The sequence below is a fragment of the Notothenia rossii genome (genome assembly GCF_949606895.1).
Source record: "Notothenia rossii genome assembly, chromosome: 9".
Lineage (NCBI taxonomy): Eukaryota > Metazoa > Chordata > Actinopteri > Perciformes > Nototheniidae > Notothenia > Notothenia rossii.
The window spans coordinates 12,282,832-12,305,325 of record NC_136907.1 but is presented as its reverse complement, the minus strand read 5'-3'; the positions used below and the strand labels follow the sequence as shown (position 1 = coordinate 12,305,325).

General features: G+C 42.8%; 4 protein-coding genes across 4 annotated transcripts; 2 read left to right on the top strand and 2 right to left on the bottom strand.

Annotated features, from left to right (window-relative positions):
* Positions 1–4,486: 4,486 nt before the first annotated feature.
* Positions 4,487–5,473, top strand: LOC307018457 (olfactory receptor 2AT4-like; the record flags this gene model as incomplete). Its single annotated transcript, XM_079648692.1, has 1 exon — positions 4,487–5,473. One exon carries the CDS (start codon positions 4,487–4,489, stop codon positions 5,471–5,473), a length of 987 nt encoding a protein of 328 aa, XP_079504818.1.
* An 858-nt stretch (positions 5,474–6,331) lies between these two features.
* LOC307018456 (uncharacterized protein) lies at positions 6,332–11,218 on the bottom strand (the record flags this gene model as incomplete). The annotated part of the gene is made up of 10 exons (XM_079648691.1): positions 6,332–6,604; positions 7,621–7,738; positions 7,891–8,017; positions 8,605–8,673; positions 8,829–8,950; positions 9,307–9,441; positions 9,670–9,765; positions 9,984–10,064; positions 10,160–10,267; positions 11,075–11,218. The coding sequence occupies 7 exons, from the start codon at positions 11,216–11,218 to the stop codon at positions 8,634–8,636; spliced, it is 726 nt and encodes a 241-aa protein (XP_079504817.1). The 3' UTR covers positions 6,332–6,604; positions 7,621–7,738; positions 7,891–8,017; positions 8,605–8,633.
* A 2,072-nt stretch (positions 11,219–13,290) lies between these two features.
* LOC307018455 (uncharacterized protein) lies at positions 13,291–18,870 on the bottom strand (the record flags this gene model as incomplete). Its single annotated transcript, XM_079648690.1, has 4 exons — positions 13,291–13,383; positions 13,565–13,849; positions 13,986–14,136; positions 18,857–18,870. 3 exons carry the CDS (start codon positions 18,868–18,870, stop codon positions 13,616–13,618), a joined length of 399 nt encoding a protein of 132 aa, XP_079504816.1. The 3' UTR covers positions 13,291–13,383; positions 13,565–13,615.
* A 1,075-nt stretch (positions 18,871–19,945) lies between these two features.
* LOC307018454 (olfactory receptor 5B3-like) lies at positions 19,946–20,650 on the top strand (the record flags this gene model as incomplete). Its single annotated transcript, XM_079648689.1, has 1 exon — positions 19,946–20,650. One exon carries the CDS (start codon positions 19,946–19,948, stop codon positions 20,648–20,650), a length of 705 nt encoding a protein of 234 aa, XP_079504815.1.
* Between the last annotated feature and the right edge of the window lie 1,844 nt (positions 20,651–22,494).

The following is a 22,494-nucleotide window of genomic DNA, read 5'->3' as shown; positions in this document are numbered from 1 at the left end:
GGATGAAGAAAATAAAATGGTCATGCAGATGAATGTGAGATTCACTGACTACTTCACAGATTGAGTAACCCCGGTGAACCTTCAACATGAAAACTGGCCTGTACCATATCACCAAATCACAAGGTTTGAATATACTCTATCACACTAAACACTTTAATGCTAAAATAATAGCTAATGATTCATCCATCCATCCATCTTCTCCCGCTTATCCGTGGTCGGGTCGCGGAGGTAGCAGTTCCAGCAGAGAGCCCCAAACTTTCTTTTCCCTGGCCACATCAACCAGCTCTGACTGGGGGATCCCAAGGCGCTCCCAGGCCAGAGAAGAGATATAATCCCTCCATCTGGTTCTAGGTCTACCCCTTGGTCTCTTCCCAGCTGGACGTGCCTGGAACACCTCCCTAGGGAGGCGCCCAGGTGGCATCCTAACTAGGTGCCCGAACCACCTCAACTGGCTCCTTTCGACACGAAGGAGGAGCGGTTCAACTCCGAGTCCCTCCTGGATGACCGAACTTCTCACCTTATCCCTAAGGGAGACACCAGCCACCCTGCGGAGAAAACCCATCTCGGCCGCTTGTACCCGCGATCTCGTTCTCTCGGTCATGACCCATCCTTCATGACCATAGGTGAGGGTAGGAACGAAAATTGCCCGGTAGACAGAGAGCTTTGCCTTCTGGCTCAGCTCCCTTTTCGTCACAACGGTGCGGTAAAGAGACTGCAGTACCGCTCCCGCTGCTCCGATTCTCCGACCCATCTCACGCTTCATTGTTCCCTCACTCGAGAACAAGACCCCGAGATACTTGAACTCCTTCACTTGGGGTAAGGACTCATTCCCTACTTGGAGTGGACAGTCCATCGGTTTCCTGCTGAGAACCATGGCCTCAGATTTGGAGGTGCTGATCCTCATCCCAGCCGCTTCACACTCGGTTGCGAACCGATCCAGTGAGAGCTGAAGGTCGCAGACCGATGAAGCCATCAGAACCACATCATCTGCAAAAAGCAGTGGTGCAATCCTTAGTCTACCGAACTGCAGACCCCCTCCCCCACGACTACGCCTCGAAATCCGATCCATGTATATTACAAACAGGATTGGTGACAAAGCGCAGCCCTGGCGGAGGCCAACCCTCACCTGAAATGGGTCCGACTTACTGCCGAGGACCCGGACACAGCTCTCGCTTTGGGAGTACAGAGATTGGATGGCCCTGAGTAGAGACCCCCTCACCCCATACTCCCGCAGCACCTCCCACAGTGACTCCCTGGGAACCCGGTCATACGCCTTCTCCAAGTCTACAAAACACATGTAGACTGGATGAGCGTACTCCCAGGCCCCCTCCAGGATCCTTGCGAGAGTAAAAAGCTGATCCGTCGTTCCACGACCAGGACGGAATCCGCATTGTTCCTCCTCAATCTGAGGGTCGACAATCGGCCTGACCCTCCTTTCGAGTACCTTAGAGTAAACTTTCCCGGGGAGGCTGAGTAGTGTGATGCCTCTGTAATTGGCACACACCCTCCGATCCCCCTTTTTGAAAAGGGGAACCACCACTCCGGTCTGCCACTCCTTCGGTACTGTTTCCGACTTCCACGCAACGTTGATGAGACGTGTCAACCATGACAGTCCCTCAACACCCAGAGCCTTCAGCATTTCTGGGTGGATCTCATCCACCCCCGGGGCTTTGCCACTGTGAAGTTGTTTGACGACCTCAGTGACCTCCCCCCGGGAGATTGGTGTCGATCCCCCGTCATACTCCAGCTCTGCCTCTAACATAGAGGGCGGAGTTGTCGGGTTCAGGAGTTCCTCAAAGTGCTCCTTCCAACGCCCTAACACTCCATCAGTTGAGGTCAACAACGTCCCATCCTTACTGTACACAGCTTGGATGGTTCCCTGCTTCCCCCTCCTGAGGTGTCGGACAGTTTTCCAGAACAACTTTGGTGCCGCCCGAAAGTCTTTTTCCATGTCTTCTCCGAACTTCTCCCACGCCCGCTGCTTTGCCTCAACCACGGCGGAGGCTGCTGCCCTTCGGGCCTGTCGGTACCTTGCAACTGCCTCGGGAGTCCCCCGGGATAACAAATCCCTGAAGGCCTCCTTCTTCAGTCGGACGGCTTCCCTGACCACCGGTGTCCACCAGGAGGTTCGAGGGTTACCGCCCCTTGAGGCACCTAGGACCTTGAGACCACAGCTCCCCGTCGCGGCTTCGGCAATAGAGGCTTTGAACACCGACCACTCTGGTTCAATGTCCCCAACCTCCACAGGAATGCCCGAAAAGCTCCGCCGGAGGTGTGAGTTGAAGGCCTCCTGAACTTGGGCCTCCTCCAGACGTTCCCAGTTCACCCGAACTACACGTTTGGGCTTACCAGGTCTATCCAGAGGCTTCCCGCGCCACTCGACCCAACTCACCACCAGATGGTGATCAGTTGACAACTCCGCCCCTCTCTTTACCCGAGTGTCCAAAACATACGGCCTCAGGTCCGATGATACGATAACAAAATCGATCATGGACCTTCTGCCTAGGGTGCTCTGGTACCACGTACACTTATGAGCATCCTTATGTTCGAACATGGTGTTTGTTATGGCCAATCCATGACTAGCACAGAAGTCCAGTAACAAACCACCACTCCGGTTCAGATCAGGGGGGCCGTTCCTCCCAATCACTCCCCTCCAAGTGTCTCCATCATTGCCCACATGTGCGTTGAAGTCTCCCAGCAAGATTAAAGAGTCCCCTTCAGGAGCCCCATACAGGACTCTTTCCAGGGTCTCCAAGAAGGCCGTATACTCTGAACTGCTGTTGGGTGCATAAGCACACACAACAGTCAGAGTTTTCCCCCCCATAACCCGCAGGCAACCCTCTCGTCCACTGGGGTAGACTCCAACAACGAAGCACCCAACCGGGGACTTGTGAGTATCCCCACACCCGCCCGGCGCCTCACACCTTGAGCAACTCCGGAGAAGAATAGAGTCCAACCCCTATCCAGAAGTAAGGTTCCAGAGCCGACGCTGTGCGTAGAGGTGAGCCCAACCAGATCCAACTGGTAACGCTCCACCTCCCGCACAAGCTCCGACTCCTTCCCCCCCAGAGAGGTGACGTTCCACGTCCCCAAAGCCAGCTTCTGTCGCCCGGGTCTGGTCCGTCGAGAACCTCTGCCTTCACTGCCACCCTTCTGGCAGCGCACCCGACCCCATCGCTGTTTCCCGTAGGTGGTGGGCCCGCGGGACGGAGAAGCGGAGGTGTTGCCCACGTCGCCTTTTCGGGCTGTGCCCGGCCGGGCTCCGTGGCAAGGCCGGCCACCAGACGCTCGCCGACGAGCTAATGATTCAGAGAACAAGTATAAATAAACTCCAAAACACAATTGAATGAATGAGCTCTTAATACCATCTTTACAATTACATATGATTCACTTGCACACGCTGTCGAACATAATGTTTCAAGTAAAAGATTTTATAAAATAAAGTCTGTTATTGAATTGATTTGAATTCAACCGTAGCATCGAAGTTCTAGTCACACATGCCAAAGGAGCATGACAAGGCCAACAACAAGACCAAAGATGACACATTATATCTGGAGTTTTAGTGTTAATAGGAGTAAGCAACATAAGACTTTTAGGCAGTGTAGAAAGACCAAGACAACCGACCCGGCTGCTGGCCTGGAAAAGGGTACTTTAAATGAAAGGACCGCTTTCTAAAAACTCCATAGAATAATGGGACCTTTAACCTCCATGTTGAATTGTGTTTATTCAGATCAGTAACAATAACAACTCAGATTAATTAGTTTGAACTTTGCACAGTAAAAAGTTTTCTTGTTAAAGACAAGGTCATTAACAGAAACTCTCTGTTGACGGCATCACAAATTAGGCTCATTAAAACCATGGCCTGTTTAAGAAAGTCAGCATAATGCATGTTGTTTCCAAACTTTCTGAAAGTTGTTTTGTCTCAATAATGTATTAAAAAAGTACATTTACAGAAATCTAAATAAGCAAATGATTACACAATAATGCTTATTACATGTATGTGACCAAATAAATCAGTGAGTCAAGTGTGGTTGGTCCTGAATTCTCCATCTACTCACAAGAGGTACTTCTCATCAGTGAGGGCAATAAAGTGCTTGTGAACTGAGCTTAATAAGTTTAATGAAAAGAAAAAGTAATGCCCTGATCTCTGTGGAATAAATTAATATCATTAAAAGGCTTCTTCTTCTCAGTGTCACTAGAAAGCTTTATCTCTGGAGATCAATAAGGAAAGTATATATTCCACTGTATGAGGGGTCGGACAGTTAGAGTCAGAGTTACTATTGATCCAGGGTCTCAGGTAAGCTTCATGATTAACTATCACATAACTATTTTAAACACTGTTGAATGGTTGAATTGTATTAATGAAAATGGCATGATAATTCTGCATACAGTATGAGGCTTTTCAACATCTACGTGTGTGATGTGATTTATTTCCTCTTTATCAAACCAGAGAGCCATGCTCCATCACAGGCTGCGGAGATCTACTATGTCTTTCCTCAGGACTGTTTTAAATGACTCTAACATCATCATTCATCCTCCAGGCTTCTATATCATTGGGTTTGAGACTTTCCCCTTCATCAGTGTCTACTTTATCTTTCTATCGTTTGTTTATGTGGTCACAGTGCTGTCCAATTGTTTGGTGATCTATGTCATTTGCTTTAATCGTTCTTTACACACTCCAAAATTTCTGGCTGTAGTAAACCTTGCAGTAATTGATGTTATCCTGAACACGTGCACTATTCCCAGCATGATAAAGATATTCCTTGTTAAAGACAACTTTATTCCATTTAACCTTTGTATGTTACAAATGTATGTCTACTACGCTTTTATATCTTTAGAGTCATATGCACTTGCTATACTTGCCTATGACAGGTTGATTGCAATATGTTTCCCTCTGCGTCACAACTCCATCAACACAATGCAGAGCATGTCATGGATTGTCGGCGTGACTTGGTTTTTTGGTCTGGGAGTAATACTATTTACAACAAGTCTAATGTCTCGACTGTCTTTTTGTAATTCTCTGATAGTGTTTAGCTATTTCTGTGACTATGCGCCTGTGTTCAGACTCGCCTGTAACGATTATTCACTGCAGTGGGCTTCAGCTTCGTTCCTTTCTGTTTTGCTCCTTGCAGTACCCTTTTCTTTTATTCTCCTGTCTTATATTTGCATTCTGGCGACTGTATTCATGATGAAATCTTTAGACAGTCGGTTGAAAGCTCTGGCCACTTGTGTGGAGCATATCATCCTTGTTGCTGTGTTTTACATTCCTATTCTTACCATATTTAGTATTGGGTTTTATCTGGGTCTGTTCGACCCAGACCAGCGTGTGCTGAGTCTGTCGTTGGCCTCTTGCATCCCACCTTGTGTCAATCCTCTCATATATTCTTTGAAAACCAAAGAGATTAAAATCAGAGTTCTGGCATTGGTAAGAAAAAGTAAAATTGGCACAGACCAACGTAAGAGCAAACCTTAGAAAGGTGATCAAATGTCTCGGTAGAAGCTTGTCAATTCTAGACCTGGGACTCAATTTTAATACCTGAGAGCGTTGGCACTAGAGTTTAAACAATTAAATTGACACACATTATTTTCATTTCCAGTTTTAACAATCTGTCCTCTACCTTTTTAACACTTTAGTTATCAAAATATAAGTTCAATATTATTCAATACAAATATTTTGAAATAGCTTTTACATTGGGCCCAAACTAAAATATATACTAATTTTACTTAGATGTTTTTCAATTACTTATTTATATTTCATGCAATAAATGTCTGCACTTTTAATACCTGTGTGGTCTATAAATATAAATCTTTGATGAGAGATCAAATGATTTTTTGCATTAAGTTCTAAGTGACATTGATACTGTTGGACTCAGTACTACTTGGACTACTACCACAAGTACAATCAAGTACTTTTACTGTGTACTTTTTGAGTAATCCTTTGTCAAACTCCACCCATGAGTACAATAATGCATGTTTTCTGCCATCTTTGATGAGAGATAAAAGGAATTTTTGCATTAAGTACTTAATAAAATTGGTACTGTTGGATTCAGTACAATAGTCCTGTCTGTATGTAAAGTTCTTCTTCTGCACCTTTTTAAGACTCTAAAACAGGCATTTGTACTGTATGTGTTTGGAGAAATGACACAACAAATGGCCCAGATTTTTTACAATAGAAACTTGAAATCTTGCAATGAAACAATTCACACTGGCTGCCATGTGATATAGGCATTGTTTTGCAATATTTATTCAACGGTCACTTCTTAGTTAAACAAATCTCAAATATAGATTTTAAATATATCAAATTGAGCATATAAATGAAAAATATTTCACAGCAACCACATCCCCTGCTTTCTGGGAAAGTCTGGAGTCCCAGTCCCCAGCTGGTGCTTTTTTTTGTAATATAGGACAAACAGCAACCGCATCCCCCACCATTTGGACAAATAAAATATTGCTTGTCACAAGAAAACCCTTTACTGTTCATTCACATACATTATTTTTTACACAGAGAGTAATCCCAGTCCCCAACTTGTGCCTCTTTAAGACACTTTTGGTCAATCTGCAGGCACTGTGTATGGCACCACCGCTAACAGCTGTCACACTGAATCTGCAATAGAAGGAGTGGAGACAAACAAGAGTAAAGCCCTGCTTATAACAGCTTCGAGCAATGGTCAACTGCATCCCTGAAGTGTTTGTATTTAGTTTCTGCTTTCATTTAATGCTTTTCTATAAATCTAAACTGTGAAATATCTGAAGTCTCAATATTCATTAAACCTTACCCAGTCAGTGTGGATATGATGTGGCACTGAGCCGGGTCGTTTTATGGCAGCGCACATGGCACAGTTGACTTCTTTGTCAAACACTGATAAAAAAAAAATGCTAATAGCCGCGTTCACACTTTAGTTCCGATATGGTTCCAAAATGTCGCGTTCACGCCAAAAAGAGCCGGAACTAAAATTAGTTCATGAGAACCTTTTTACCCCCTTTTCCGTCCCTGCTAGAGAGCAGAGACTCTCATGCGGCTCTCTTGTGAGAAAAGAGCTATATTTCTGATTGGCTGGGCGGATTGCAAACCACGCCCCGTAAAACTCAAAAAAAGTGTTATGAAGCCACCATTTTATTATCCTCGCATTAGCATTATTAGCATTAGCATTAGCCCTGCGCAGAAACGCAGAGAGACTAATTTATGGCAACACAAAATAAAACATGAGAGCGGTGGAGATGAGGAGGTTTCGGCGTTCTGGCGATTTACTCGGAAAGCTTCAGTAGAAGCTGCTGGGAGTCCCGGCAGCTTCTACTGAAGCCAGTCCCCAACTCCGGAGAATTCCGGCCGGGGATTTTGGGCGGCAGTATACGCCGTGAAGTTGTTTGCGGCCTGCCAGTAAACCCAAAGCAGAAGAAGAAGAAGTGACGTCAGCGGCTTCATTTGCCTAATCCACCCCCAGGGATTTATTCCGGTGTGAACGCGATCTGTACTTAGTTCATCAGAACTAAAGAGTTCTGATGAACTAAGTTCTCATGAACCTTTGTGGGAAAAGTACTGCGGTGTGAAAGCGCCTATTGTTACATCTCAAGTACAACAATATCTCAATTGAATTGACATTTTGAAAATGTAGCACGCACCTGATGCTGTCAGTATTTCCAGGGCCAAGACTTTTCTTTGATGCGCCATCTCCCTTGTTGTGGTCCCAAAACCCATTTTTGGTGTTTTTGGAAACACTTCAATGACCTCCTTTGCCATCTTAAAGTGATACACCATGTTATGTTCTTAAAATAACTATCCAACTACCCCAAATGTGTTTTTGTGAAAGGCAGTAAAACAAACTTTATCCTAAAAGCTGAAATAATGTTGTATTAGCAAAAAGCATATATGAAAATAAGTATTCCACTTACCATGCAGATAACTACCCCACAGCTATTGCCATCCTGCTGTACTGGGTGTTTCATCACTCCTCCCTTCCATGTTATGTCTACCCAGTCTGTCTTACTGCAGCAGGTCCTCCTCATTTTGAAGTAATTACTGCGTGAGATAAGATATATTATTAACGTACAATGCATACTGTATAAATTCAATACTCGCATAATAAAATAAATCCTTGTCACACTGTGTCTCAGCAGTCGAGTAACGCAATTTGGAGTGATGTTAATGCATGTTTCCCAAATATATATTTTAAGAAATAACATGCAGACACCTAGTCTGATATCAAACTGAATTGACAATTGTTCACTCTAAGGACAGGTTGTTTATTCAGTGGATTGGTTGTTATGGTATAATCGGTATGGACCAAATAAAACATGCACACATTTTTCACACATTATATGTTCTGGTGTAGTAGAACATAACATAAAAAAAACAAAAGGGCTGGTTGTGGCAATAGAGCTGATCCATCTATTCCCACATACATATAACAATAAATATAAACATTATGAGGGAATGACTCTGCCTGCTCTGCAGAGTTGCGTGCAGGATCTGCCAAATACACTGTGCTTTCTTCAGCATTGATGTATTGTGGACACAGAAAAATAAATATATATTTTGGAAATAAACAGAACATCTCCAAAAGCTGATCAAGAAATATACAATTATATGACATAGACACTACTAACCAGAAATGTCCAGTGTATATTTCCCACATTTACAAAGGACACAATGGCTCCATAGCTGTCAAAGTGTATCTGTAATACATAAGAACAAAACAACTTCCATTTCCCATCAGGCTGTATTTTCTTTTCTTTATACAGTAGAGTCAAATAGCTATAGAGTATGTTTATATTTAGACAAAGACATAATGAAAACCTTTTTAGTTATCCTCAACAGAAACACAAGTTACCTTTGACAAAGTGTGCTTCCTGACCTCTTCAGGATCACACCAGCTGTGTAGTGGTTGAGAATATAAATCCTTGTCCCCAGTTTACATTTATTTGCATGTATATGGAAAAGGCACTCGATGATCTGGAGAGAATGTCGACAAGCAGACATTAATAAGAAATACAACTATATTAAATAATAATGTAGTTGACAGGTGTTAAGCTTTGTTGATAAAAACAGAAAATTATAACAGTGAGTGACCACATTTAACTACTTCTTCTAGTGTACAATAAAAGTGAAATATTCAACTGTGGATGCCTTTTAAGATTCACTTTTTAAAACAATTTAATACATTTTAGGCCTTTGGTGCTAACAAGACTTTAGTGGTGTGTCATGAAGCTAGCGTTACGTGAAGTTAGCATCACATGAATATTGGATTCATGTGTAGTGAAGAGACTTGGTATGAGCACTGGTTCTGTCCTACAATATGGATGAAATACCTCGCCTGTAAGCCACTGGTGTGGTCTAAGGGTCCGTATGTCAGAGTGATAGATGGTGAAACTGTGTCCTCTTATTTGCTTGGGGACTACAGACACCGCCACCTCAGTGTCCTTTTTTTCCCACAACGCGGTCAGCTGGGGGTAACACAAAAAATACTATATCATTTTTATGTCCCAAAGCTAGATTGTTAACAGAGCATGAGATACACATTGTAAATTGAAATGTATTATTTTATAACATTTCTTTAGCATTCCTTAAACATTAAAATCTACATTTTCACTTTTTAGTTAATCAATTCTTTAAACATTTGTATCTGGTCCCTCTGATGAACTCCCTGATGATGTGTCCTTACAGTTTCTTACCTCTGATGAAGCATCCACTTTACCTCCCTGTGCTTCATCCTCAGCATGCTCCGTCATTTCTGAAGATTGACCTTGTCTTGCCTTGTCTTTTGGATCCTGGATACAGTAGAAGCCGAAACATCAACATTGCCTTTCACATTGTCCAATATATGTTGTTATGTGCATGTCATAGTTAATCACTTAATCACACAATTTAACTCTTCAGTTATTCTATTTTTACCTATACTAATAGAAAATGAGAGATTCCAAGCTGGTTTAGATGTATGTGTTTCAAATGCTTCCTGGCTTTGTTTAAGAATGCTAAATGGGATTACCTGTGATGGAATATGTGCTTCAGTTTGACCTGACGCTTGTTTTTTTAGTGGAGCTTTTGGTGTTTTTGTCTTCTGCATGAGCTGAGAAAAACAAAGTGTTAATAACACAAATATTAGAACATTTATGTTATTTTCAACAAACAGGATAACAATGGTTTGCTCTCGAAAATACATACATAGTTCTTGTGCTGTCTGAAAACAAAAGGCTTGTTTATGGGTGTCACATAAACTCCTCGCCTGTTCTGCTTTCTTTGTTTCCATCGCTCCATGTCCACACGATGGGTCTGCAGTTAATAAGGAATATTGACAGGGTAAATGCACTCATAAATTACCTTTCATTACATATTCTGCCATTTCACGTTATTCAATGTTTTTTTCTTTCCACAACAAACATTTTCTTTGACTGAAATAAATATATTATTTAATTAATTATTATTCATCAAAATTATGAAACCAACTAAATTCAGCATGTTTGCATCACAGTTTTGATTGGTGTATCAATATTATTGTGACATATTATTAGCAAACCTAATATAACTGATAATAATGACAAAATTACCTGCAGACTAACTGTTGGGAAAATACTGAATGTACTCTTTGAATATCAGAGTAGAACATGATGACAAAGAAGCCTAAGTAGCTGTGTACATGACAGGATGTATGATTACCAAGAAGAGCATCAAGACTGTTTTAGGCATATGATAGCTATGTGATTAACATGATGATTCAGCCTCTATGGAGATAGACATATGACAAGCATGATCATTTCTGTCGTGAGCCTTAGCTAATCCAAACTAAACATTGTATACTGCTTTGAACCGGTAATCCTCCATCTTGTGACTGTGTAACAAGTCTGTCTACAAGTCTCTTGTATATACAGTATGTGAAGGACACTGTTCTGTGAACTATTTGTCCTATGCAGCTCTGTATGTGATGACTACTTCCATTCTTGTAAGGATAATAAATACATGTATCCTGATTATTGAAACGCCAGGGGCGAGTGATATTTTCCTAACATAATCGATAGCAATGCTTAATGACTAGGGACAAATGTGATAACGTAACAGCCATATATAAATAACAAACTATACCTTCTGCCCCCTCCTCAGAGAGCCGCCATATTCCCTTAGCAGGGCGCTCAAGGTGACTTTGTATGTATGTACAAAATCGTCCAGCGTGGTCAGACGTCTCCGTTGAAAACTGATCTTTTTGAGGTCCCACTGGCTTTTTTCCATTATCCCTTGAGTTTTGTTGTCCTGTGTGTAATTCTACGGTTGAACAAATTAGTTACGGTACATCAAATGAAATTGTTAACAATCACTTGGATTACATACTGTTTACATTGCAGTTTATAATATTGATTATAGAATAATGCAATGAAATTCAATATTACATGAAAGCTTTAGGTTTATTGTACCTGTGTTTTTCTTTGCAGCACTTTTGTACTTCAGGGAAAGTTTCTGATAAATGGGCCCTGTTCCATGGCGTCCGAGGTCACTTGACCAAACAGTAAACATGCCTTCTTATTTTATATTACATTACATTAACAAGCAGCTATAGAAACGTGTGTAAAATAAAACTTACCCAAGAGTAGGCCAGACCACAGACCAGCCAGGGGAAGAAAGTACTTAAGCAAGGAAGGGATGAAAGTCAGGCAGAAGTATATGTTGTCATCACCAGATTTGTCAATAACTGTTTGTGTTAAGTCCTCAAAATGATGTTTGAAGGGCGTATGTCTGATATCATTCTAGAAAAAATAATCCACAAATAAGTTTAGTTGCATTGCATTGACCTTTGGGTAATAGGAAAATATGTAAACCATGTTAATATGTGTCCATTGTTTCTGGTCACACTGCCTCTGTCCTCTTTTCTGTGCTGTGTTGGACTTGAAGGTAAACAAATCAGTTTGTATGATATTTTTGAAATATGAAACAACTTCCAACATTCACATAATTATTACATACCACACAGTCTTGCTCCACAATGCTTGAATTGTCAAAGTCTGACTGTGCTGAATTTGTCAGTAGTCTCTGGAGATTTTCGAAATGTTTTCCAACATTTCTGTCACTGTGGGAGCTGGAGAATACCACCACAGCACTGGTGACAACATCATCCAGCTCTGACATTGTGGTGGCCTGTGTCATCAGTCCAAAAACATGCATAGCCAGGTGGTAATGTTTGGCGGCACTATAAGAAAAAGGTTGTACAATTATTATTACAAAGACTTTACAAATGAATGACTTCAGGAATCATTGTAGCACTGGGCAGAAATCACTTACTGCTTTCGACATAGGTCCTTAGCATTTTTCATCACATGACTGAGACAGCGATGCATGATTGGTAGCCCTATGCAATCTTGCTTTGCCTGTCCAGTCACAATGCTGTGGTACCTGGACACAAGTTCCTGGAGGCTGACTCCACAGAAGTTATAGGTCATGGACTGCATAAGGACTGTAGAGCCATCACATATTAACATGACAGGCCTTTGTTTGTCTGTCTTTCCATGGAGTCTTACATCAGTCAGAAATGTTCCAAGGAAAAATTATATGGAGGCTGTTGTGTGGTCGTTGGTGATATAGGTGGCCACAGGGACAGGGGAGGATCCTTTGAATGGATTTCTCATAAACATAAAATGGTGAGGTTTTCCCTTTTTCACAATGCTTCCTGTCGCATCCAAATATACAATGTCTTCCCTGCACCTGTCATGGAAGAGGTCAACTGTTTTATTGGAGCATAGCATGACTCCTTTAGAGTGTGCTATAATTTTTTTTTGAATGACTGCTTCCTCAGTCCCGAGCTCTTCCTCCATCATTTTTAGGAGGCTGATCATTTCATTTTTGTGTTTTCTCTGCTTTTTTCTTGCCTGCCAAGACAATGTTTTCATCACACCAGTTGATGGTACCTGGTCTCTGTTTCCAGAAGCCAACACAGTGTCATCCAGTTTATTGAGATTATTAAGGTACACACTTCTGGGAAGTTTGCTGGTGAGGGCATTAGCAAGTGCATCCCTTTCATTTGCACGCACAGGCCAATGTTTCAGTTCTTCACAGTTGTGCCATGCTGTTTCACCACTGAAGGTCACAACTGCCTTAAGGGATGACTCATCCTCAATGTTAATATGGACCTCCACAGGGCAGTCATCAAATCGACAGTAGCCAAAACATGAAAAAAGTAACCCTTTCTTTTTTGACCCAACACACTGTGAGATTTGAAGACAAAGCAACAGTGTGGCTGAACACTCCGGTTGCCATTGGCCATGACTGAAGTCCAGTTTAAAGATTTAAATCAACACCTATGTTGTCTCATCCTCAGTAAGAGTATTTGAAGGCAATTTAAATGAATGTAAGAATTGCCCATCTTTTGAGTGTGATGAGGAGTCATATGTCCCTGATGAATTACACTGTAAAACAAAATGAAAAAAATATTAGCGAAAGTGACCAAAGTTGGAATGACTCTTTACTGATGTGAATCAATATCTCTGAAATTGTTTATTTTGGACTAACTATAATTTCAATCCAACCAGTAGTGGGCATGTTTCATAACACACTAACACTAACTACGTGCTAATACGCGATATTTACCTCTGAAATGTCTTCTGGTTCACTCGTCTTTGTGAATGCCTGTGTAACCGACTATGGGGTGGCAGGCACTGTGCGGTCACTGTCGATGGGGTGACAATCACTGCGGTCACTGTCGATGGGGTGACAAGCACTGCGGTCACTGTCGATGGGGTTGCAGGCACTGCGGTCACTGTCGATGGGGTGGCAGGCACTGCGGTCACTGTCGATGGGGTGGCAGGCCGTGTGGTCACTGTCTGTTGATGGGCTGGCAGGTGCTGCGGTCACCATCTGTGTCTTGTGTCTCATCTGCACATGACAAGGAGCAAATTAAATCCAAAGATTTAATTATTAATCAAATGATATTAAATATTATAGCACATCCAAATTAAGAATCAGGATAACGTAATATTTATAAATAATTGAAATAGAAATCTTTCTTTACCTTTTTCTGATGATTATAGGCATGATGAAGCTGTGTCCTATTGGTCTTGTAATCGGAAATTCCAAGCTCCTGACACACCTCGCCCCAGAAAGTGGCTTTCTCGTCACCTTCATCATTGTCTTTCGTTTCGGTTGTGGCTCGAAGCTTGTCACTGACAGCCAAAAGGACTTATTTGGTTATTGTTAATTTTCTTGTCTGAAATTGAAATGTCAAACTTCCGTCATTTCTTTGTAAAAAAATATGAAATTTGAGAAATCATTGCATTTTTTAAAGCAATTACAATTGTGTGACAACTAAGAAACACATGTAGCTCAGCGCAAGTTCAATCAGGAAGACCAATATCCTCTGGTGTTACACGTCATTTCAATACTCTCTCCTCTCTCATTAAGTGATCAGGGGCGTTACTCCCCGGCTAGCCAATCATCGCACCCGCTAACCCCTTTAAATCTGCTCTTCCCTCTCCGTCAGTTGTCATTTCAGTTGTCATTTCAGGTGTCAACGCGCAACCTTCCTCCACCCCTTCGCCTCCTGTCTCCTAATACAGGGCCAAGCTTAAACCTTCACCCTTCAGACCGGACCGAACTACTTATCACCACCATCAGTGTCTAGACCCCGGGGGGTTCATCGGAGCGGTTTTCCCCTCCTGAATGATCATCCTGCAAACCGGGGCCTAATCGCCAAACATCATTTCATTCACTTGTTGTCACTATTCCTTCATATTATGTGTCCCGGTAATAAACATGTATTTCATACATCACGTCTCTCCTGATTGAATTGCCTTCCCAAACATTTAGAAAACGAAGACTCTGAAAAGACATAAGTTAAAATCTATTATTTATAGTTAGAATTTTTACTCAGTTTAGACTTTTTTCATGAATTAGCTTGATTCCCTGACTTCAGATTTTTTGCCTATGCTATGTCGATTTGCGCTGGAAGAACACAGGAAATATCTGAGGTTCGCCTTTCAGGGTGTCTGTTACGAGTACAGAGTCCTTCCCTTCGGTCTGTCTCTCAGCCCGCGAGTGTTTGTACGGTGTACGGAAGCCGCGATAGCCCCGTTAAGACAACAGGGTATTCGCTTGGCAACTTATCTGGACGACTGGCTGCTTCTCGCACAGTCGGAGCAAGAGGCTACTACGCAGATGAATGTCCTCGTAAAACACCTGCTCGATCTGGGTTTCGTAATAAACACAGAAAAGAGCATGTTGTCCCCAGCCCAGACTGTACTCTTCCTGGGCCTACACCTGAATTTGTTGCCCTTTACAGCCCGCCTGTCAGCAGAAAGATTGAAAGCCTTCAGAGCTTGCCTCGCTCATTTCTGGCTACGCAAATATGTTCTCTTCAGATCATGTCTGCGGTTACTGGGGCTCATGGCGTCAGCCATCCTGGTGGTACGACTGGGACGCTTACACATGAGGGAGTTTCAGCGCTGGGTAGCTGCCCTCAGACTGGACCCCGCGCGTCATGGCGCGCGGAGAGTGATGGTCACTATGGAATGCGTAATGGTACTGCGCCACTGGCTACACCCGACTTTTCTAGTACGGGGCGTGCCTATGGGTGCTGTCCTATCGCGGAAGGTGGTCACCACAGACGCATGTCTGACGGGCTGGGGGTGTATATACGAAGGTCGACCTGTGAGGGGTCTCTGGAGCAGAGTCCTCCAACGGTCACACATAAATTATCTGGAGCTTTTAGCGATGTTCCTCACACTAAAACGCGCGATGTTCCTCACCCTAAAACGCTTTCTGCCTTTTCTCAGAGGACATCATGTCCTTGTGAGGACAGACAACACGACCACAATATCGTATACAAACAGCCAAGGGGGTTTGCGTTCTCTCCAGTTACACATGCTGACATGCAAACTGATCTTATGGCGCTGCGGACGTCTCCTCTCTCTGAGAGCGACGCACGTACCAGGAGTGATGAACCTCGGGGCAGATCTGCTGTCCAGAGGTGTACCACTATATGCAGACTGGACTCTACATCCAATGGTTGTGAGTCAGCTGTGGGTGCGCTACGGCCGAGCCGCGGTAGATCTGTTCGCATCAAAAGAAAATGCTCAGTGTCAGCTTTTCTTTTCAATACGCGATTTAAACGCACCGTTAGGCGTGGACGCGCTCGCGCAGGTTTGGCCTCTGGTCTTTCTGTACGCGTTCCCACCCCTGGCTCTGATACCCCCAACTCTGGCCAGAGTGAGAGAACAACGCCACACACTGATCCTGATAGCTTCGCACTGGCCTGCAATGTACTGGCTGGCGGAGACATATCAGCTGCTGTGCGGGCAGCCATGGCAGCTCCTACTACGCAGGGACATACTGTCTCAGGCGGGGGGACGATCTTTCACCCACACCCAGAGCGCTTGGCACTATGGGCCTGGCCCGTGAGTGGTATAATCTGAATACAGTGGGGCTCCCTCAGAAGGTGATAAACACTATTCAGAGTGCAAGAGCTTCCTCCACCAGGTCTCTCTATGACTGTAAGTGGAGGGTGTTTGAGGAGTGGTGCATTCAAAAAGGACACATCTCTTTTCAATGTCCTGTCGGGGTGATTCTATCATTTCTACAGGTCCCTCACACAGCTTTCTCTACGATCAAAGTGTACCTGGCTGCTATTGCTGCATGCCATGTGGGCTTTGAGGGAAAGACGGCTAGCCAACATCCTTTGGTCTGCCGTATTATGAAAGGGGCTCACAGGCTCCTCCCTGTTTCCAGGTCACTGGTGCCCTTATGGGACTTGGCAGTGATTTTACAGTAGATGGGCTCACTCAACCTCCATTTGAACCCCTGGAAGAAGCTGACATGAAACACCCGTCACTGAAGACAGTGCTGTTACTGGCTCTGGCATCTGCCAAGCGAGTCAGTGACATTCATGCGCTCTCTGTACATCCTTCATGCACTCAGTTTGCCCCGGGGCAAACAAGAGTGTTGCTGAAGCCCAACCCTGCCTTTATACCTAAGGTGGTTGGCTCATGTACCCCCATTGACATTGTGGCATTTCCTCTGCCGCTGTGTTCCCCTGAGGAACAGCGGCCGAATTTGCTATGTCCAGTTCGTGCTTTACGCACCTGTATGGACAGGTCAAAAGAGTTTCGTTTCAATGACCAACTCTTTATATCCTGGGCTAACCCTTAGAAGGGCAAGCCCGTTACCAGGCAACGGTTCTCCCACTGGATTGTGGAAACGATTGCTGTGGCTTATACGAGTCAGGGTTTGCGGGCACCAACGGGCCTGCGTGCTCATTCTACTCGTGGACTGGCTACATCCTGGGCTTTGTTCAAGGGTGTTTACATCCAAGACATTTGTGCAGCAGCGAGCTGGTCCTCACCGCTCACTTTTGTCCGCTTTTACAGGCTAGATGTCTCTGCTCCAAGTGTGGCCCGAGCAGTGCTGGGCCCCGTGTTGAGACAGGGTTCTACCTGTTAAGTTCTGGTTGTTTTGGTGATTTTCGAGATAAGCATGTCTAGCAATACGGGAGTTTCAATATCCCATAGTGAGACATCGAACGGAGTGTTACGAATGAGAACTATAGGTTACTTACGTAACCCAAGTTCTCAGAGTAACATGAAGTGAGATGTCAAACCAGACGGCCCTTCTTGCCAAGGCGAAGCGAGAAGAGGTGCTTATTTTGAATGACGCTGCGTCGTAGCGCAAGCTACTTATAGGGTGGGTGGATTCCCTGACGTAGACGTCAAGATCACCAGCCAATCAGGATTGGCGTAATGAGATTGATGCTTCTGTTTGCATATGCTTTGAAGCGCATCCCATAGTGAGACATCTCACTTCATGTTACTCTGAGAACTGGGGTTACGTAAGTAACCTATAGTTTTAAAATGTGTCAGACGGGCCGGGCCAGTAGCAGATCGGTGAAAAAATATTTAGCTGTCCACTCCTCATTAAACACTCTGCACTCAATGCCGACTTTTCTTTTCTTTGGTCCACTCATTGTTACAGATGCAATGTAAGAATGACGTATTTGGTTCTTAGATCTAGCCGGGTTGCCGACTCCAGCAAAGGTCAATTGTGTCTAGAGTGCGCCATCTAGTGGGATGCACTGAAATGCCGGGTATTGCAGGAAAAAGGCAAAATGAAAGCGGTCTTTACCATAATTTGGACAATTTTGTACCAATATTCGGCGGGCCGGATTAAAGAGCCCAACGGGCCGTATATGGCCCGCGGGCCTTAGTTTGCCCATGCCTGCTCTAAGATGTCATTTGCAACAGAAAGTCCTTTTGTCTGGAGTCATTATGTACTGTTTGATGATAACAGAGAGGAGGATGCTTTGGACATTGTTTTTCATTCGCTTTTAGTCATAAAGATTTTATTCAGATTCTATCATTTACACCGTGGTCAAGACAGAAATGTTTTGGGGTTAAGTTTAACCAATCACTCAAGAATTGATAAAAAGGCAAAACAAATCCCTCGAAAATGCAACTGTAGTGCATTCAGGACCTCAAGCAACTCAGTAGAGAGAGAACATTCATGATCTAGTAATAAAGACGTTTGACTTCTGCTAAATTGTATTGTTTTTGTGGTTGGCGAAAATTATTCTGAAAACTGCCACCATATCGTCAATATGAGTAGAAAAGCCAAACATCCTCTGAATGCCCTACAGTAGGTCTCAAGTTTGCTGTTGTAAAGCTTTATGAGGCTGTGATTATCCTAGATACCAAAAAAACTCAAATTTGACAGGGAGGTCAAGATAAAAAAAGATGGTCTTATTTCGGAACACCATCGAACGTGAAAACAATTGAGCTAATCGGATTCACAATTGTCTCAGATTTAGAGAAATCCCCAATTTACGCAATTCTAATACTGAATATTTTTTCCCTGAACTGGGATAAGCATGTCTATTAAGTGGAGGTACATGTGTACCAATAGATCCCCATGACATTAAGAGATATTGTGATGACAGGTCAAAGGACTGCTGTGAATATGGTCATGACAGTTTTTCCCCTCGCTAAAATATAGCCATATTTAGACTGCTTACAGAGTTGGTATCACTGGTCTATAAAATTCACAATCACATGAAATCAGATAATCCCAGATCTCCCAAATCTATTGACAGTATCCTAAAAAGATTAGAATCATTAATGTTGTCCGAATAAATAAAGGCTTGTTTGAATAAGTAATATTGTAAAGAGAATCAAAAAGAGTAAATAACACTTCCAAACTTTGCTGTTTGGGTTTCAGTGTTATTCTTAAGTGACATTATTTATAACCTGCATTCTTTCCTTCCCTTTAGAAAAAAAGATTAATGAGAGCCACAAAACAATAATGAGGTGTTTTGTTTTCTCTGCAAGATAAGTTATGAAACAATGCAGTAGTCTTCACGGATTCAACTTTAATTGCAACTAAAGGGTCCTACTAATTATGTTATTGTTTATACATATTGCTTTAATTAGCAGAGTTCATGTCATCACTAGAGATCAATGAAGATGATATAATTTCCACTGTACACAGGTCAGACACGCAGACACATGGAGCCTCATTGTGTATAACGGACATCAACAGAGAAGGTGAGTAAAAAGTGCACTGTGTTGTATTCTGTTGTGTGTTTGTATTCACTTCAAGACTGGTCATGGTGTACATGTGTTCATTTGAAGTATGTGATAGGAAAGCTAAGTAATAAATGTATTTGTTTAATCTTTTTTAGCCCACAGAGCTTTGATATAACGCGGACCAGCAGCAGTCTGTAGCCTGCCGAGTTCAACAATGTCTTCTGTTTTAAACGACTCTCTCATCATTCATCCTCCAGGCTTTTATATCATCGCATTTGAGACATTTCCCAACATCAGTGTCTACATTATCTTTCTAGCATTTGTCTATGTGGTTACACTAGTGTTCAATATTTTATTGATCTACATAATTGCCTTTAACCATTGCTTACACACTCCAAAATTCATGGCAGTTGTCAACCTAGCAGTAATTGATATTATCTTAAACACAAGCACTATTCCAAGCATGATAAAGACATTTCTGTTTAAGGACAACTTTGTTCCATTCAACCTCTGTTTGTTACAAATGTATGTTTACTACGCTTTTATATCTTTGGAGTCATATTCCCTTGCTATACTTGCCTATGACAGGTTGATTGCAATATGTTTCCCTTTGCGTCAGAACGTATTCAACACACTGCCGATCATGTCTTGTCTTATCAGCGTTACTTGGATTTACAGTCTGGGAATGATGGCATACAGCACGGCAATCATGACTCGACTTTCTTTTTGCAATTCTGTCAGAGTGTTTAGCTACTTCTGTGACTATGCACCTGTTTTTAGACTCGCCTGTAATGATTACACACTACAGTGGTCAATCGCTTCAACTCCAAGCATGGTGAATCTGATGGGCCCTTTGACTTTCATCCTCCTGTCTTATTTCATCATTCTGGTCACTGTGTTCAGGATGAAATCAGTAAATACTAGGATGAAAGCTCTCGCTACTTGCATTGAACACCTAGTCCTTGTTGCTGTATTTTTCACTCCTATAATCATAATTTTCTTAATTGGTCTTTATGTGCGATCCATTGACCCGGACCAGCGTGTGTTGAGTCTGTCGCTGGCCTCTTGCATCCCACCCTGCATAAATTCTGTTGTATATTCTTTAAAAACAAAAGAGATCAGAACCAGAGCCCTGGCATTGGTCAAAAGAGTAAAAATAAGCCCTTAACAAATTAATTTTTTTCCAAAAGCTATCATTGGAGAGTTATAATGTTCAACGGTCACGATTGTGTGCGTATGTGTGTGTGTCTTTGGTGGAACAAAAAGAGGGCTAGAGTAAAGGAAATTGGAATGCTTGTGTCTGATTTATAAGCATTTCAAAGCTTAAAGTTTAATATTATGTATCAATCATATTAATTCATAATATGTCTTTTTTATTTGATATACTGCTATTATGTTAACAAATTCAAGAGCATGAAATAATGCCGGAAAACATATTAGTGACTTATTATGACATAAAATATACTTGTTGTAAACTGTACTTGATTGTAATTATTTGCAATGTGTTCATATGACTGCTCTGGTTCTTCTATGTGTCATATGGAATCCTATTATCTGAAATACTTTTGACTTTTTTTTTACTGTATCTCTTTTGTTTATTCCTCATAAATGAAATGTGTAATTGTTCCTACTGTTGTATGTCTCCTACTATGAACCATGTCGGCAAGTGGTTCAATTGAAAATACCAACATCATCAGTAGATAGCTGTAAATTATTTTTAAATGATTTATTTGCTGAAATATAAATCTATATAATATACATAAACTGGCATTAGATATATAGTTCCATGTGGAAATCTACCAATAAACCTAAAAATGAATGTACAAGAACCACTTTCTGCTGAGCCTAAAGTTCGCATGGAAATTAGTGTTTGAAAGTCCTTTAGGGAGGCCTATAAATGTATACAACAAAGTAAAAATTGTTATTTGATTAAACAAAACAGTGTCAGAGGACACTGTCGGAGTGGCAGGTCAATGACCTCTGGAGTGTCTCCTGCAGCCATTAGAAAGCAATTGGAAGTTAAATGAAAAGAAAGTTTCACACAAGCAATTAATGTAATGCTCCGATTTCCCTCTGTTTTTAATTGCCATTATTCCTAATAGGTGCTCATTACGCCAATCCTGATTGGCAGGTGATCTTGACGTCAGCGTCAGGGAATCCACCCCCTATAAGTAGCTTGCGCTACGCCGCATGCGTCATTCAAAATATGCACCTCTTCTCGCTTCACCATAGCAAGGAGGGCCGTCTGGTGAGACATCTCACTTCATGTTACTGTGAGAACTGGGGTTACGTAAGTAACCTATAGTTCTCATTTGTAACACTCCGTTCGATGTCTCACTATGGGATATTGTAGCTCCCGTATTGCCAGACGAGCTTATCTCAAAAGTCACCAAGACCAACCAGAACTTAACAGTTAGAGCTCTAACTCAGCAGGGGGCCCAGCACTGCATGGGCCACACTGGGAGCAGAGACGTCTAGCCTGTAAAAGCAGACAAAAGTGAGCGGCGAGGACCAGCTCGCCGCTGCACAAATGTCTTGAATGGAAACACCCTTGATCAAAGCCCAGGATTTAGCCAGACCACGAGTAGAGTGAGCACGCAAACCCGGAGGTGCCTGCAAACCCTGACTCATATAGGCCAAAGCAATCGCTTCCACAATCCAGTGGGAGAGCCGTTGCTTAGTAACGGGCTTGCCCTAGTGAGGGTTAGCCCAGGTTACAAAGAGTTGGTCATTACGACGAAACTCTTTTGACCTATCCATATAGGTGCGTAAAGCACAAACTGGACACAGCAAATTCGGCTGCTGTTCCCCGGAGGGACACAGCGGCGGAGGAAATGCCACAATGTCATTTGGGGTACACGAACCAACCACTTTAGGTATAAAGGCAGGGTTGGGCTTCAGCAACACTCTCGTTTGCCCTGGGGCAAACTGAGTGCATGAAGGATGTACAGATAGCGCATGAATGTTACTGACTCGCTTGGCTGATGCCAGAGCCAGTAACAACACTGTCTT